Source organism: Rutilus rutilus (assembly GCF_951802725.1).
Source record: "Rutilus rutilus genome assembly, chromosome: 7".
In the NCBI taxonomy this organism is placed as follows: domain Eukaryota; kingdom Metazoa; phylum Chordata; class Actinopteri; order Cypriniformes; family Leuciscidae; genus Rutilus; species Rutilus rutilus.
The window spans coordinates 35,217,030-35,235,887 of NC_140221.1; the positions used below are offsets into that span (position 1 = coordinate 35,217,030).

Here is an 18,858-nt window from a genome sequence, read left to right on the forward strand (position 1 = left end):
GTCAATAAGCTAAAGCTTATCTCCTAACCCTTAACTCATTCTGTCATTGTGTCACTTCATTCATTCACTCAAACACTCATCAGTCACAATATTGTCACTACAACTGTTCCTGTCTTTCTCCACTTTTCCTCTTTTGAAATACAGCTTGTGTTAAATCAGTGGTTCTCTCTTTTTTTCACTCCTCTTTGGAACTAAAAAAACTTTCGCTCCACATTCAGCCAACAATATAATAATCTATCAGTATTGCTGCCAAGTTTTGGCACTTATAATGACATATAATCATTTAACAGATGCTTTTGTACAAAGCAACTTAAAAATGAGGAAAAACAACAAACAATTTACTGCACATGAACCAATGTCATGTGCAGTTACATTATGAAGTTTTTATTCAAATGCTTGCTGTTTAATAATAAAATATTATATTCTTTTTAAAAACACAATGAAAACTGCATGTTTTGGATAATGAGCCAGCATGTTTGCTGAATTATGAAAAGTTACAGTCTTCACTGAAAAAAGTTGGAAAAAATATATTACATAAAACAGGAAATGTCTTTTATGATATCCAGAAATAAATGAAAAAATAAACAAATGATACTGCTTAACAGGCGCAATGATAAAAGGTTAATTCGCCAAAAAAAAATGAAAATTCAGTTATTTACTCATTGTCATGTTTCAAACATACTGTAAGTAAACAAGATTTGAGAACTGTCTTGCGCTTTGAGAACCATTGCTTTAAGTGATGCTTGACACCAACTAAAATAATTTATATTCACCATGTGTTGACTGTAAAATGTACAGATTTTCTCTCTTTCACTGTCTTTCTCTCTTTCTTGGAGGGCTACCGTGTTCTTGCTGCATGTCTCTATTTTACTGTCAGCAGTTTGGTGTTTATAAACTGTTTCAGTGGAGGATTGTCAGCCCTCTTCACTCATTCCATCGTTCTTCTATTCAGTCATTTGATTTTCCTGTCCATCTTACTCACCAAATTCCTCTTGGATTTGTCTTTCATTCTTGAGGTGATCTTTGTGACCCTGTTCTCATCCTCATCTTTCTTCCGGCCCTTCATTAGGGAGACCTGCCCAAACAGAAGCTTCAATTGTACTTTGAGTGATTGTTTTGTCCGTAGCTTGAAGACCTTTGCATCATTTATCAGCAGTAATAGCTTTAATATGTGTGTATTAATTGTTAACCTTTCACAGGGGATTTGTTTGCTCTCCTATTGTCTCTCTGTCTCTCTCTCTCCCTCACTCCCTCTCTCTCTCAGGTCTCTGTCTGGCCGTATTGTTGGAGGTGTGTGGTGGTTCTTCACTCTGATCATCATTTCATCCTACACTGCCAATCTGGCTGCTTTCCTGACTGTGGAAAGGATGGTCTCGCCTATAGAGGGCGCAGAAGACCTGGCCAAGCAGACTGAGATCGCCTACGGAACGCTCGACTCCGGTTCCACTAAAGAGTTCTTCAGGGTAAGACAGCATTAGAAATGTTCTATCAAATGCAATATTACCACCATTTTTAGCCAAGCTGGTGTGGTTATTGATGATAGTAAAAATAGTGTTCAGTGCCATTGTTTCCCAATCATATCTTGATCTTATTTACATCTACACTACCATTCAAAAGTTTGGGGTTGGTATGATTTTTTTAATGTTTTTGAAAGAAGTCTCTGATGCTCCCTAAGGCTGCATTTAGTTGATCAAAAATACAGTAAAATGCAATTTATTCCTGTGATGGCAAAGCTGAATTTTCATCATCATTGCTTCACTCTTCAGAAATCATTCTATTATGCTGATTTGGTGCTCAAGAAACATTTCTTATTAATGTCAAAAACAGTTGTGCTGTTTAATATTTTTATGGAAACCATGATAATAATAAAAAATCCATGATTCAAACTAAAGTTTGAAATAGAATTTTTTTGTAAGAATGTAAATGTTTTTACTTCACTTTTGATCAATTTAAAGGCACAATATGTGAGAGTCTTTGACTAAAATATCCAAAAACCACTAGAACAATGTTATATATTTAGTTGACTTGTGTACTTACACTATCCCAAATGTTTCCAACAGTGTTTAAATCCAGAGAATCAGCTATTTTAACCAGTGTAACGACCCGTGTCATTGCGTAGCCTGTCAATTATGACATATCCGCGACGTGTTAACCTCGATTTCCAGTTTTACTTCCGTAGAAACCATGGAAACACCAAAAGACGCTTTAATATATTATGTTAAATTAGACAGGTGAGCAACAGTTTGGATACTTTTATAGACGGAAAACTAATCATTGTTATATAGTTCATATAGTAACATATTTGTACCCAAAAAGTAAATCAGACAACACTATTTTGTCAAGTTGCTAACATAGCATAATCAGAAAGAGCTTTATTTGTAACAATAATACAGCATTTTTTCCACCATACAATGTTTTAAAATGAATTGCATGCCATTTTGCAACACAAGTAAGCCAGCTTTTATTAATATGATATTCAAATATCGATCTAGCTTACTGCAGTGTGTATCAAGTGTCTCATACCAGCCAGTAACATTAACATAACTTTCAACACACTCAAATGTATTTTTAGTACGATTGTTTTGACCAAGTAAAATAGAGTTGGGTTACCCCACAATTTTAATTTGTCAAATAAAGTGACCTGTTTGAGTAGTAATTCAGCACTTGCGGCTGTTTCATTAGAATGAATTAAAATAACGTGATTTTAAGCGATCAAACGTAACTGTAACAAAGTTCTCAAGTTTAGGGAAGAAGAACCCGGCAAACATTAAACATAACATTAATTGTAAAATAAACTTAAACAACCAAACGAAAGGAGTGGCAGCGGCCGACTGTTCCGGAGCTCCTCCATGGGACTCGAGAACGGTGTGTCGTGACTCGCACAGGTACCTCTCATTAGCATTCACTCCACTGGCCTCGTTCCACTCCCACGGCTCTCGGCCCCGCCCTGCTTCATTCCACAGTAATGTTAATAAAACTTTAATAAATTAGCTCGTCTATGAAAAGGAATTTTGCCTGAGTCCCTTGGGATTGCTTTCCTTCTGCTGTGGAGGTGAAGACGACAACTCCCATGATTCCACGCTCATTCACGGCATCAATCTATGCCTTTGTTATTGTTTTGAATAAGTGACCTCTAGCGGTGAAACTTTCATACTGTGCCTTCAATGGATCCTTGCTAAATAACTAAATCGATGTGCCAAAAAAAATTCTGCCTGTCTGAACAAAGCCTAATGTACATTATTCAACTCATTAGCCATTGTAGCTGAACTGAATTTGTCAATTAAAGGAGACATGTGCAGTATTGGAAGGGACTTTGTTACAGGATTGAAAAACACTGATATATAGGATTGAGGGAGTATGTGATATTGCTATGATGACAATTTATAAACGTCATACTCTATTGGCTTACTTTACACATTAGAGGAACAAGAATATAAATTATTGTTGCCTAACACCTAGAGATGGGAAGTCTGATTCTTTTCCGCAAACTGTGGACATGTTGGACATGCTCAGTGTACTGTTGGACTAACTGGAGTGGTGTATGAGTTGACAAAAACCGGTATCATATGATAATATCATATATTTCTGGATATTGGCTCATTTGAAGATGGAGAGACTGTCAGACAAGTCTGTAAGCGAGTTTTGATTGATTAACTTGCTGACTTGAGCCAAAAACTGTTTCAGACAGGTCAGTCCGATTTGGTGAGCTGGTTCAGCCAGTTCACAAAAAAAACATGGAAAAAAACGATTAGTTAGCGAAGTTGTCGCACCGCACTGCAACAGCTTGAAGCATGTCTACACTGGACGCAACAAAGCAACTGTTGCAAATCCATTTGTTCTTTGTGTCCGAAGCAGCGCGAGTGCTTGGAGTACGTCAGAAATAAAATGGGACATTCAGTTCACTGTCGGGATTTTTTGTGTCGCGCCGGATCCAGTGTAGACGGCATCACTGATTATTATGGGTTCTTATTGCGTATTCTATTTGCTTTGGTCGCGTTGCATCGGGCCGCTCACGTCTGGTGTAGACACGGTGTTAAGTAACTTTAATACTAAACTAGGTGATATCAAGGAAAGGACATATTTTTGTGCATTTACCTGCAAGAAATTCTGACGATAAAATATGATGACAGACTACTGGCAATCTGACAAAGACATGTCACCACAGACATGTGGACAAACCATCTTTGACTGAAAACATGTTTTACTGAATCTTTGCCATAAACCGTTTTCAAGTGAGGTAGCCATGGGGCAGAGTGTGTGTTCGTGTCTGTCCATGTGTTCTGAGATGACAGGGAACAGGGCAGTTTTAAGATGACCCAGATACAACACTGCTGATGAGCTCATCCTGTCATTTCACCTTAATGTCACGATTACTCGCTAATGCGTGTGTGTGAAAGCAGATATACATGTGCACACACTCATGCATTCACTTAATCAGTCACTCACAGTCACTGTCACGTCGCAGACCCCCTATAGAGTGGTTGGAGTCAGAGTTTTAGAGAGAGAACACATGAAATGAGATGCCTTCTGCTCTTCTCTCTTTCATGAGCTGTCATCTGCTAACACACTGGATTAGAGCAGAGATGACAGGAGAGCAGCTGACATGGAGTTGGACTGAATGTGATGTGGAGACAGTCTCCACCTTGTGTTCATAACTTATTATTTCAGAAATATAAAAAAAAAAACATCATGTCAATAGAAGTGAATTCTGTTTCCTGTCTGTACTAGAAAGTAATGAAGACAATTCAACTTATTAGATGGTGATGCTGGTTTGAGTTTAGTTTTTACGTAGAAAAAAAACAATGTGCATATATTGTGGCAGCCAAACGGACCCCACAAGTAAAGTGATTTAAAGGAATAATCACCCTCATGTCATTCCAAAATGTATTAATTTCTTCCTTTATTTCTTCCATGGAATACAAAAGGAGAATTTGTTGTGCTGGTACTCTTTTCCATGGAATTAAAATGAGTGAGGTCTGACCCTTTCAAACTTCAAAAAACATCATAAAATTATCGTAAATAGGTGCATATGACTATTTTATTTAGCAAGGATGCATTAAATTCATCAAAAGTGATGGTGAAGACATTTACATTGTTACAAATTTTATTTTACTATTTTCTTATAGATCTGCTGTACAGCCGAAACAACTTTGTTGCATTATTTTCCTGTTATCACTGTAAAGCTGCTTTGAATCTGTATTGTAAAAAGCGCTATATAAATAAAGGTGACTTGACTTGACTAGGGATGCACCATATTTCGGACACCATATCGGTATCGGCCGATATATCTTCATTTTTACTGTTATCGTTATCGGCCCAATTAGAAAAATTTGGCCGATATATTAAAGCCGTTAAATAATGTATTATTTCCTTCAGCTGAGACACTTCTGATGCGTACTGTTCGCCATTATGCTTTTGAATTTGCTGAAATATGATTGGAATCCCTTCAAAAAGGAAAATACAGTTAAGTGCAACATGCGCAGTCATATAGGTTACATAAAATTATAATGAGAATATCGTAATTTTGTGCTTGGGACATGGCTTTTAATGGTGAGACTTTTATTTTTGTAATCAGGCTCTCAAAATGTTATACAAATTTGGATTTAGATTTATCGGCCAATATATCGGTCATCGGCTTTCAAATATAAAGAATTTTCAGTATCGGCCAAAATATTCCTATCAGTGCATCCCTAGACTTGATATATAACTTATATAAAAAATTGTACAGAGTCCGACCCCAAACTTTTGAAAGGTTGCGTAAATTTTAAATGACTGATAGTCAATGCATCTAGTTAGCTCTCAATACTTCATTTAAAGAAGCATTTTTGGGAATAATCACTCATCTAATAGTGTTAATTGGGACTATGTTTATCATGTCAGAGGTCTGAAAAGAGTCATTATTTTTGCATGTTTTGTGTCACCATTGGCACAGAAATTGCACACTTCCCCCTTTGAATTCTACAGTTTGTGCCTGAAAACGCAAGAAAAACACGTTCACTCATACACCAGCTGTGTGTAGGTCAAGTTAACCTACTTGCATGTACGATGCTTGAGTGTATGTGTGTAAAACTGTGTCCTATAAAAGCAGGAGTGTGTGTATCTGTCCTAATAAACTTAGGTGTGTGTGTGTGTGTTTACCCCAGAGATATCCTGTCCGCTACATTGCCATTTATATCTAGTCTCACAAGAGAAGGACACAGAATATTTTGGTTTATGAAACTTAAGTTTGCAGAAGTACAGACGAATTACAAGTCATTACTTGTAACCAATTACTTTCATTCATTCATTCATTCATTCATTCATTCATTCATTCATTCATTCATTCATTCATTCATTCATTCATTCATTCATTCATTCATTCTGTGCATTCTGAGTGTGAGGATGTTGTGTCGGAGAACTGTGTGTTGAAATGCTAAGGTTTTTTCTTAATATAGTCATGTACTTTAACTCCAGAGACAGGGCTTGTTTTAATGTCACCGAAAGGAAAAGCCTTGGACAGGCAAGCATATGGCAGATGTTTTTTCCTCTAGAGAATGTGAGGGAACTTTGCAGTGATTATTTCAAAAGCTCTTAATTTTCTGTCTTTTCTTCTATTATTTTATATTCTGCTCTTGTCAGATTTAGTCTCATTATTGAAGGAGGCTCCAAGATCAAAAGTCCCTGAAGGATCTTGTACAAAAGACTCATTGAGAGGAGAGTTTGAGGTCTTTAGTTGACAATGTGTCTGGGGTGGGATGTACATGTTGTAAGACACCTGAAACTCAAGAAAAACACATTCACATATTCATTTATACACCAGATGTTTGTAAGTCAAGTTTAAATCAATGTTTCTTGATGTAAATTATGTTTTTTGGTTTTAAATCTAATGAGCATTTAAATGGCTGACCATAGCATATGGGAGGGTTCTGCATGTGTACTGATGAAAGCTAGAAATGCTCCTGGAATACAGGATATATATGTAACAAAAATGAGCTATTTTCTAATAATATAGTGGAGAATTATCAGTGGTGGCTAGTGATGGGCTGGTGTAGGTCCCAGTCCCTGTCCATCCCTTGCTGAGAAGACATTTTAGCCTGTAAAATGTCATAAAACCCATTTATATCTCTCTGAACCTCCATAGAACACATTTCTATCTTTCCTAACCTTTCCATTAATTTCCGTTCTTTTTTCTCTTTCAGCGTTCAAAGATCGCCGTCTACGAGAAAATGTGGTCCTACATGAAGTCCGCCGAGCCTTCCGTGTTCGTCAAGACCACCCCCGACGGAGTGGCTCGCGTGCGCAAGTCAAAGGGGAAGTTTGCGTTCCTGCTCGAGTCCACGATGAACGAATACATCGAGCAGAGAAAGCCTTGCGACACTATGAAGGTGGGAGGGAACCTGGACTCCAAGGGCTACGGTGTGGCCACGCCCAAAGGGTCGGCATTAAGGTGGGTGGAATAATATAACAATTCCCTCTGTTGTTATAGTATTCCACCTACCCTGATTCCACCATCTCTCTCTTCTCTCTGTCTTCATGTTTTGTTTTTCATTCTTATTCTCTCACCCTTCTACCTTTTCTCAATCTCTCTACCTCAAACTCTTTTTCATTCTTTTTTGTTTATCACTCTACTTGTCTCTCTTTCTCTTGTGGTAAATGACAAGGTAACCGTGTCTTGTGTGTCAAGTTTTTTTTTTTAGTTATGTCTGTTGTGTTAATGTTTTACCGTGTTTCTCTCTACAGAAATGTAATTTAACTTGTTAATTTACAGTCCATTTTTACAGTGTGATGCCTGTTGCTGTTGATTTCCTACACCCTTTTCTCCTGTCCTCCTCCTCCTCCTTTTAAATCTTCTCTGTCCTTCGCTTTGTGCTGTGATTGCAGTTCTGTAATATTTGTGTGGTTGGATTGGGTTTTTTTTCTCTGCACTGGTGCTGTTCTGCCTGCTTCCATGCATGTCATGCCATAAACTGTTTCTTGTCCTCCTGGCCACGGACTGTCCTTGCATCCTTCCCATCACTCACAAGCACTCAACCTCTTTTTCTTTCTCTCACTTCTTTCTGTTTTTCTCTCTCCACTCGGCACTACACACACCTCACTTGCATACACGCTTCTGTCTGTACCCAGTAGCCGACGCAATTAACCAATCAAACGGTCCAACCACTTCACCAGTTAACTGGTCTCTCCTTTGTATTGACCCCTAACAAAAGAGCAACTGCCAGTTGCTGCAGTCTCATTAGATTTCTCACGAACCTGTCCCTTTTCTTACGAGCAATGTGTTTATTCGTTTGAAGAAGCGCTGTAAACCTGGCGGTGTTAAAGCTGAATGAGCAGGGCCTGCTGGACAAGCTGAAAAATAAATGGTGGTACGACAAGGGAGAGTGCGGCAGCGGGGGAGGGGACTCGAAGGTCAGCCTCAATCTCACCCAAACAACCATTTCCTAGCTACGAGTAATCGGCAAGGCTGTGACCTATGACCTCCGGCAACAGTACCGTGACCCTCAGGGGTGGACACGAGCAAACTGAGCTTAATGATCCGAGGACATTAACGCCACTGCGACGGCTGCAGTTACTGTCAGCGCTGCTAATGTAATGTTTTTTGGAGATTACGTAATAAGGCAAACTGTGATCAGATGTGACCCTTTACTTGGCTAATGGAGGAAAGGAAGCAGAGGAGGAGAGGAATAAAGACTCCGGTGGGTGGATGTGTAGAGAGAGGTCAGGGTCACCGAGAGCGGAGCTTATTAGGATGGTTAGGTTCTTGCGAACCTGCTTTGCGGGTTTGTTTGTGTGGTAAAACAAGCTGCTTGTTCTAGGTAAAATAGGCTAGGCTCTCCTCTGATCTGTAACATCAGACCATCACAAAATGTAGTGTTGTTTGTGTATACCAAGGCTCCAGGATTTAATGGCTATCAACAGAAAGAAAAAATAAAGATGAATGGGGATCTAATAGCCAGTGCAAACAAGACCAAAACTGCTCTGGAAAATGGATGTCTGTAGCACAGAGCCTATTTGATGTTTATTATTATGTTTAAGGGATAGTTCACCCAAAAATAAAAATTCTGTCATCATTTACTGTACTAGTGTGCTCCAAACATGTGACTTTCTTTCTTCTGTGGAACATAAGTGTTTATTTTGTGTTCTGCAGAAGAAAGTAAGTCATGCAAGGTTGGAATGACATGAGGGAGAGTAAGTGATGACAGAATTTTCATTTCTAGGTAAATGATCCCTAGTTTTGGAGCTGTAGTTTAGCGTAGTTGTGATTACGTGTTTAGGTTGCAGTTTACAATACCCTCTAAAAATTTGGAAATGCCCTAGGTAAAGTGGCATTTTTGGACAATATCAACATGAATGTAACATGTTTTGGTGTAAATGCATTCACGTAACTTGCAGTTATCATTGAAGACCAGAACTAATGAATTTGTTCTTAATTAAATATTAATGGCAATTTATGCACGCCACAGTCAGCTGTAAGGCCTAAATACTGGATAAACTTAACTCGAGTTTCTTTTTTGCAGATTATTGGGTCAGCATGCCTTCATAGCTTTACCAATTGATTGGTTAGTACACAACAGACCAATTAGAACACAGTTTAGATATTTAAAAATAGCTGTAGTATTTTTCTGTGTCCTCAAATCATATTTATTTTAGTTAATAAAATGTTGTTGTTTTTCTTCCAGTTTGTGTTGTCCCTTGTCAATGCAAAGTCTTCACAAATGACAAATATTTATGCTGATATTGTCCACATCACTATGCCTATGGTGTTTCCAAACATCTGGAGGGCACTATGTGTCAAGTGTCTGTTTGTTAGTGTCATATTTCTGGTAGTGGCAAAAGAGAAGTGCGAAGACTTTTGGTATCTTCACATCTCCAATCAAATAGTCAGATGACAGATTTTTTTTTAAAGACGCCATCTTTGATCTTTGGCCTTTGGCCAACTCCCTGCTACAAGTATGCAAATCCTTTTGGAGCTGCTAGCTCTCTCAGATTATTCCCTGAATTGGCGTGTAATCCATGGAAAAGCCGTAGCTCCCTTGTTGGTGGGATTAAAGAAAAAATATAAGACCACTGGGACAGACAGTCCTGAAGGGACTAAAACATCACAGGAAAACGTGAGAATTCTAATTAAACACTCCTAGAAATCAAAGGTGGAGAAAGATCTGGTGCCGTATTGTAGACTCACTAAACGCACATTTTCATCTGCATACGAATGCACAGAAAACCACAAACAAGCACAAATTCATTATACTCACACACACACACACTTCTAAATTAATTTATGGACACTTTTCTTTAGCCCCTGTGCCTGCAGAATGGTCACCCTGTGTTCAGCCTATCATGAGGGCAAGGTAGCCCCACTCTGTCCTGATTGGTCTTCAAAAGCGGGTTCACTGCAGTAATTGGCTCTCTCTCATGAGTGGCGTCTGAGCTCTAAAAACTCAGAGGAAGATGGCCGCCTAGTCCGTGCATTGATAAGTTGAGCATGCTGGGTGGAGGGTGTCTAGTCTGTTATGACATCACAACTGCATGTTTCTCATTTATTGACCTGAGTCTGATCCAAAATGCATGAATGGAGTAATTCAGCAAACCTAGCAAGTATATTATACTATTATTAGCACACATAGCAAAATTAAAAACAGCTGATTCACTGCAAATATAGAGAAAACTCCAACACATAGAGCATATAGCTTTACAGTGCAAACACACAGTACAGTACAGAAACAGTGGTGAAAATCCACCCCAAAACAGTAGGATGTATTGATGAATGTAGGAATCAGGGCCCTGTTTTTCACAACTGGATTACTGAAAAAAAACCTTTTTTTTAGCTGTTGGCGATTTGACGCACTTCTGAGTTCTTTGAAGCTCAACATAGAGTCATGTGCTCGCAAACCTGTGTATGCTGAAAACAGAATTCAACCATGGCCACTTCATTCTGACGAGAGCGCCCTGTTGAAGTGCAGTAGGAACAATATTTAGTTATTTATAAAATAAAATTGGAGAAACTATTTTTGTACAGTGCTGTTGCATTGAATAAAAGTGTGGATTTTCAATTATAATATAAGTAAACATACAGTAAATACGAGTTGAATGTACTCAAGCATTAGGTCCATCTCTCCATAAACAGATCTCATTCTTTCAAGGTATTATTCGTCGGGTGTCAACCCATTCGAGGTCCGAAGCTGGCTTGTGTCACGGTGGTAAGTATGGTACATTTGCTTTGCTGGATTACAACGTTCATCATTTAGCAGAAGGAAAATAAACTGAGTTTCCCAGCAGTCCTGCTGATGACATACTAACATCTTACAAACGGAAATGTCCAGAAGGAATAGTAACATCTTCGTTTCCATTATTTTGTCTGCTTTCGTTTAAAGTAATGTTTTTTTACAAATAAAATTTGCCATAGGATGCGTTATGCAAATATCTACGAATGCCCCGTGAATATTAATATTCTGTTTATTATTTATGTGCTGACTTTCATAAGGGCTTGGTGTTTTCGTTTGTAAGATGTTTGGCTTCAGCCCTCACCCACCACAGACCGGTTCCCCTTCTGACTGCTGGGTCCTGTTTATCTGTTAGTCAAGTAAGGGTTTTTTCTCCCGATGGATCCGGCTTGCTGAATACTGGGTTAGAAAAGCTGCATTCACACCACAATTACAATAACCAAACTCATCTGCCCAATGCTCTTTGTAATTATGCTCTGTTTGGCTGTGTTACCATGGTTACTCTCTCTGCCTCTGTTGGAACAGTGAGTGCCGATTACTCAAAGCGATAACAGTAGGTAGCACTGCCAGGTCAAAGGTCGAAGGTAACACTGAGGCTAGCCCTGCCTGCATTCCCTCTCTCTCTCTCCATCTCTCCCTCTCTTATTCTTTCGCTGTCTACGATATCAACAGCACAAGGCCAGGTGTCCTACAGTATCGCTTTGGTTAACAGATATTCGGTAGGTTTAAGTTTTAATAACATAAAATAACATAATGGTGCCATGTTATTTATGTTATTTCCCCTCGTGAAGAACTCCTGTAAACCTTGCAGTGTTGAAACTCAGTGAACAAGGCATCTTAGACAAGCTGAAAAACAAGTGGTGGTACGATAAGGGTGAATGTGGGACCAAAGACTCTGGGAGTAAGGTTAGTCTGCTCATTCATTTGCCAACAAACATATTCATATTCTACAAACATCATAACAAGCCTTACTGGTTTTAATGGATTTAGTGGATTTGGCTCCAGCTGGATTCACTTCATTTTGGCCCCTTCTTTTGAAAGCCTCTTTACAAATGTAGCAAATATCAAAACCTTTAGCATTAATGAGACAACACAACAGATCCACCCACACACACACACAAAAGGAGAAATGGCATATTAAGGAAGCTCTTACCAGTGTTCGAGATTCATTATCTTAATGATGTAGTAATTAAGTGTTACATAAGTATTTTGTAGTAAGCATTCATAACAGTGATTTAGCAATTAAGTATTTCATTAAATTTTTCCTCTTCTGCTGCTGTGACATGGCCTCATTCTCAATATTGTTGGTGTTTCGTTAACTAATTAGTTTATAAATGGTCTCCAGGCAACGTTCATAGATATTAATCATCAGAATGAAAACTTAAAAGAAGCACATTCATTCTGAAAGTATTTCTAATTGGCCAGATGAAGGGAGACTGAATGCCATATTGCATGTGAAGATGAATACATTCTGTTCAAGTGAATTGTACATACCAGGGACATATCCTGGTCATTTTATTTCCAGTCCTGATTGAGTTTATGGAACTGCACAGCGCCCCCTGTATTAGCCAGTGGCATCGGTTTAATAAAGACCACGTGCAGGAAAGCGTGTTTGCCTGGAGACTCTAGTTGCAATTCTTTTATCCCAATTCTCAATGTAATCCAGTCTGATAAGAAAGTTAATTAACTCTGAAAACATGTCCCATGTGCATAAGCACAGCAGATCCGTTACAAGGCTATACCACTGACTATATGGGCCTGTAACCATGGTAACCGTATTCGGGGGGAAAACGGGTCTCTAGCTTTGCATTCAAGACCGTAATGCTACACTCCCAGTCCTCGGTTGCTATGGTGCCCTTTCACAGGCTTCTAGTGAAGACAGACCATGTTTGTGTGTGTCAGAGTGTTTCGTAGACAGCCAGGCTGGTGGTCACAGCAGCAGAACCGAGTCCTGTTGAGGCTTGTCTGTGTTTTGAGGTGTGGCGATGGTCGCATGCAGGTGTCTGTTAATGAGTTTTGAAGGCTGTGAAGCTTGCAGAAGTAGTTCAGAGAGGGGAATTGCCATAGTAACATCAATATTCTTCCCCCCTCCTTCTCCTCTTCCTTACTTCCTCTGTTAAGATGGCAGACCGAAGAAGCCAGAGGATCCGACTGTAGCTCTCTGGTGGCAGCTTATTTGTCATGTTTCTGTACTGACTCAACTTCACCTCTAGAGGGGGCAACAGGCTCAGAGCTGGCTCTTCGTGTGTGTGCGCGCGTGTGTGTGTGTGTGTGTGTGTGTGTGTGTGTGTTTTGTTTCCATTCTGTTCGAGGGCAGTGTTTCACTGTCTCTCTGGCCAGTAGAGTGAAGGTATGAGAGGAGAGAGGGAATAACTTCTTCCTCTCTTGAGCTGCCTGAGCTTTTAATCCATTAACCTTTGACCTCTGGGCACACCTCATAATGATTTGATGCCCTTTTGAATACAGCCCTCAAGTACCCCTTTTTATTTAGTTCATTTTCTTTACCTCCAAGCAAGTTGCGTATGGTATGTGTGTAACAGGGCTTGCACGGCTACTCTTTTTTTACTAGGCGAAAAGTAGTCAGCGAATTCATTATTTATCTTGTTTATATGACTCATCATCAGCAGTCTTTGCTGTTTCCAGCAAGTCTAATTCTGCATTAATGGAGGGGGTTGCGAGAGCAGAGAAAGGTGAGAAATTGCCATTTACAGATTAAGTATTATTTTTTAATTCTTAATCGGTTTCTGTCTGGCTTTGAGTGCCACTTAACTTAAGTTCACCAAATTTCACGATGCTTTGCAATAAATTTGGCTTGTATTTGAACTCGAAAATGAACCATCTCAGATGTCCGGAGCACTTATGTAACGTTCGCATATTACGTGCTTTGTGAAAGTAAACTGCTCTATGCTGATTTGAATACATTTTTGAATAAAGAGATTTAGTTGCTCCATGATGACCTTTCTCGCTTGTTGTGACAACTAACCGATGCCACTCCCACATGCGTCAAAGTAGCCAGAGCAACTTTTCTCTATTTACGGATATGACGAAACACGCACAGAATAGAGTGACGCAAGTACGCAATTTCGCGTGAAAAGCATTTCACTAGGTCTAAAATATAAACAGTTTTAACAGGCTTACCATAGTGAAAGACAAAAACACATTTTGGAAGAAAGATTGATGGTGTATTGATCATTTTGAACAAAAAAGTTACATAGTGCACCTTTAAATAATTTCCAGATTATTTGAGCATACACACAAAAATGATCCTCCTGCCGTCCAATGTATGTAGAGTTGGCGCGGACCCAATGAGTCGACTAGTCGTGCAACCCCTGAGATCGAAAGTGAGGATACGCTGATGTGTGCGAATAAGTGCATGCTGGGTTGTGAAAGCTTGCATGCGTATGTTTAAGGTTCTTTATTAGTTATTATATAGTAGTTTGGTGTGCATCCAAGTATACTACTTTTGTACTAACTGTGTCTCCCCCCCACAGGATAAGACCAGCGCGCTGAGTCTCAGTAACGTGGCTGGCGTGTTCTATATCCTGGTGGGGGGTCTGGGTCTGGCTATGACTGTGGCTCTGGTGGAGTTCTGCTATAAGTCGCACCAGGAGACCAAACGACTCAAACTTGCCAAAAATGCCCAGAACTTCAAACCAGCTCCTCCGTCCACTGCACAGAGTTTCACCACATACAGAGAAGGCTATAACGTCTACGGAACAGAGAGCGTCAAAATATAATGGTTCGTCTAAGGATGTTTTATGTGTATGTTTTGAATGTTTGTTACTAGTGATACCATTTCTTAAAAAAGAAGAAATTCTTCTGATGAGTGATGATATCAGAGTTGGTGTTCAATTCTGAGGTGAGTAAAGTTTTCCACTGTGTTAAAGCTGCTGTTAGCTATTTGTTTTTAGAATAGCAGTTGTTCTGAGAAATCACACTCGTCTCTTTAACTGCCCTAGGCACTGTAAAAATCTGAGCGTGGCCCAGTCAGCAGAGTTGGAGCGTGTCATTTTGTAATGAATTACACTACCGCTCAAAAGTTTGGGGTCGGTCTTCAAGGAGAAGTCTTATACTCTAAAGAAGTCAGCAAGACTATACACACCAAGGCTGCATTTATCTTCTCAAAAATGCTGTAAATAATAATAAATATTATTACAATAGCCGTTTTCTAATTTAATGTTTAAAATGTAATATATTCCTGTGATGCAAAGCTGTAATTTCTGCAGCCATTACTCCAGTCTTCAGTGTCACATCAGTCATTCTTTAGAAACCCTTCTAAAATGCTGATTTGGTGCTCAAGACATTACATTAGCAATATTATAAACAGTGATACTTAATCTTTCTTGGAAGCTGTGATTTTTCAGGATTCCTTGATGAATAGAAAGTTCAAAAGAACAGCATTTATTTGAAATGGAAATCTTTTGTAACATAATAAATGTCTTTATTGTCACTTTGGATTATTTGAATCCATCCATTAATTTACTGACCTTGAACTTTTGAACGATAATGTATATAAAATAAATAGTTACTTATATTAAAAAGGAACCATATTTAAAATAAATAACTACTAAATAAATTGTGATTTATGTAATTTGAAAGAGTGGCATTTTGCCAGCAAGATAATTTGGCCAATCATAAAACTTGAAGGTGCCTCTCAACCTGTCACAGGAGGTGCTCTCTAATTCAGTGCTTAAAGTGCGGTCACATTTACCATTGTTCAGGGAATTTTCAATAGGAATCTGTCCGATCAGGAATGTTGCACGGAAGCGAAATATTTCCCCACACATATTTTGCATAAGTCGGTCAAGCAAATTTGCTTGAATTGAAAGTGACTTCTCTGTGAGCTGTGCTTCATACAATATTGACAATAGACGATGGACCTTTTACCTGTACAATTTTGCTGATATTTCACTAATGCGACCTCACTTTTGGTCTGGTGGTACTTATAGCAGCTTTAAGTTGGTGCCATGAATCAGAGGCTCCATCTCTTCAAACTTCCTGCATTTAGTTCAGTGCCTTTGGTGTCGGTGAATTGTGTTATTGTCAAAAGAACGTATCTTCCTGCAAGTCTCAAATGGGTTGGGCTGCTGTCTTTTCTTATTCTCAGATTGGAAGCCTGTCCCTTGCTGATCATGTCGTATGCGGCATGGGATAGACTCTCCGTCTCTTTGAGGCGACTGTGATTTCCCTTTAGAAAGTGGACACGCACCCAACCAAAACCCATCTCACCGGAACATTTGTCTTCTCACCTCTGACCACAACCTGAACCAATCACGCGACAGACTATCGGATGGACCAAACACCCGCCCACCCTCTCTCAGTGCCTTACTGAACCAGTGGCAAAACAACAAAACATGCAGGCCATCCCACCAAAGTCCTGGAGATGTCCTGCTGGGTGCTGGGTCTCAAACCATATTTAAAACGTATGCTTATTATGAGAGGGAAAGATGGTGAAGGAGGGAGGGAGAGATAGACACACACCATAGAGAAGTTTGATCTCCTGATCAGTGATGACAGTGTTTAATGAGCGACAGTCAGCTTGTCTCCATGAAAACTCACACCAAAAGGGTTTCTGCAAACAAACATATTATGCAAACTGTAGTAAATGTTTTTGAAGGATTCTGCTCATTAATTTGTTTAAAAAATTTGTGCTGTGATTCTGTCCTCATCAACTTATGTTATGAATAATGTAAATAATAATTTCAGATACATTATGGCATCAGAGAACTAATGTCAATATTGTTTTCCTTTCACAATTTACAGTTTATTAAGATTTTTTATTTCATAGTGCATTTACTTTAGCGGGAGAGTGAATTCATACTGTGTGAGTGTGAGAGAGAGAGAGAGAGAGAGAGAGTGAATATTTCCGTTTTCTGTTCTCAAAACCCAACAAGGGTGGAAGATGCTGAATTGTTATTGCCATATCACTTTATTCTTAAACATAGGAGATAAATAATGACAACACATTCATATAGCATCTGCAAAAAAAAAAAAAAAAATCATATTCGTCACTGTCATAGATAAGTTCTTCAAGTCAAGTTTAGGAAACAACAGCAAAATGTTTAATAGTTTGTATACTTTGGTTTTAAAAATACTTTAATGAACTGTGATTGTCACAGAGGTATTATATCTGTTAAACCGATTTAAAAAAGAAAACACATGGATCTTTGATTTTATAGATCCAGATAAAGCCACTCTGTTGAAATTTGTTTAGATGGTAAAATGCATATTTATTTTGAAGATTTTATATAAACTGACTTCTGTATGATTTCTAAGTGAACTTGCATGTACAGTAAGGATGAAAACTGCTTTCCCCTCAGTAAAGCCTCCCTTGACATGCCCCTCTTCCCATATCCTCCTCCATTCCTGGTTAAAAATAATAAAAGAATGAATAGAAAATAATGAAATGATCTAGATACATCCTGACAAAAACAATAGTCTGTCCCGCTGCATGACTGCATCCCACTTAAACATTTAATTTTGTAAATAAAGACAGATTTAAGAAAAAATTTCTACTGATTAATGTGTGATTTTTGCTTCAGAACCAATGAGTATTATTATCTCAAACATTCTTTTTTTTTCTTTTTTTCTTCATTGATGCTCACATTCTCCAAGGAATTTCAGTGTGTCTTTCTTATGGTTGTCTGTGTACATTAGGCTGATAGGAGAAGTATTGTAACGTTGAAAAAAACACCTCATATTAATTTGATGTCATCTTTTATCAGGGCTGACAGCTTCCCACTGCTCACTGACATGTTCCACTAAACCACAAGAAGACCATAGGATCATGTCAGAAGCTTTGCATTCTAGATTACTGTAACATGAAGAGATGATCTTATTGATAATAACTCACTTACAAATAAGCCTCATCACTATTGCAATACATGCCACCTGCTGAGCAAATAGGCGCCTGCTGCTGTGCATGCAAATGTAGTACATGTTGCACAGCAGCAGCTGGCAGTTATACAGGTTTGTGTAATAAGAGGTTAATGGAAAAGTGCTTTACTGAGAACTGTTTTTAGAGCTTTATGACCATTGCAGTTCTGCTTAATTCTTCTGAAGGTTTACTAATAAAGGCTGGTGTGGCGTAGCTGCAAAAGGTCTGGGCTAATCATCAGAGGGTTGTTGGTTCGATCCATTGAAACATCAACATTCAGGAGGACTGTAAATGTGAATAATGAGCGGATAAAAGCGTCAGCTAAATTCCGGCTTTTTTATCTTAGAGTAAATGTGTTTCTAAAAACACATGAACAAATGTAAACGTTAAAAAGACACTATTATTCTGTTCTTATCGAAGGTTCTGTATTTATTCCCATTGCAGCAGCTCTGCAAACTGATCTTACGAGTTTTATTCAGATAACGTTAATAAATTGTGATGCACCCGCCACACCCCACCAATGCCATTATATATGCTCTCATTTCCCCATGACTCAGTGGTGTTTGTTTTAATTTATAAGCTTCGTGTCTGGTTTGGATTAGACGACCTTTTGCTGCCTACATCCGCCTTATTTACTTATTTATTTATTTATTTATTTATTTATTTTGTTTCGCTGCCGGTTTGTAAGATTGCTCGTGTCCCTTTGGTTGCCTGGCAACGCGCGTGGCAGTGGGCGCTCCTGACCTTGCGTCCGCGACCGCGCACAGCGCGCGCGCTTAAAAT

The 18,858-nt window shown here is 38.8% G+C and overlaps 1 protein-coding gene across 3 annotated transcripts in view; it reads left to right on the forward strand.

The window, feature by feature from the left end:
- The window catches only part of gria3a (glutamate receptor, ionotropic, AMPA 3a), a 39,451-nt gene extending 21,754 nt beyond the window's left edge, over window positions 1-17,697 (forward strand). The window contains exons 12-16 of one of the 3 annotated variants that reach the window (XM_084415318.1): window positions 1,265-1,463; window positions 7,179-7,426; window positions 8,271-8,385; window positions 14,690-14,937; window positions 16,306-17,697. In XM_084415318.1, coding sequence (XP_084271444.1) covers window positions 1,265-1,463; window positions 7,179-7,426; window positions 8,271-8,385; window positions 14,690-14,935 — 808 coding nt within the window. In that variant the 3' untranslated portion in view covers window positions 14,936-14,937; window positions 16,306-17,697. Of the gene's footprint in view, window positions 1-1,264; window positions 1,464-7,178; window positions 7,427-8,270; window positions 8,386-11,989; window positions 12,105-14,689; window positions 14,938-16,305 lie in introns of all 3 variants that reach the window. The other 2 variants (XM_084415319.1, XR_014628054.1) reach the window with 2 other exon arrangements.
- The last annotated feature ends 1,161 nt before the right edge of the window (window positions 17,698-18,858 follow it).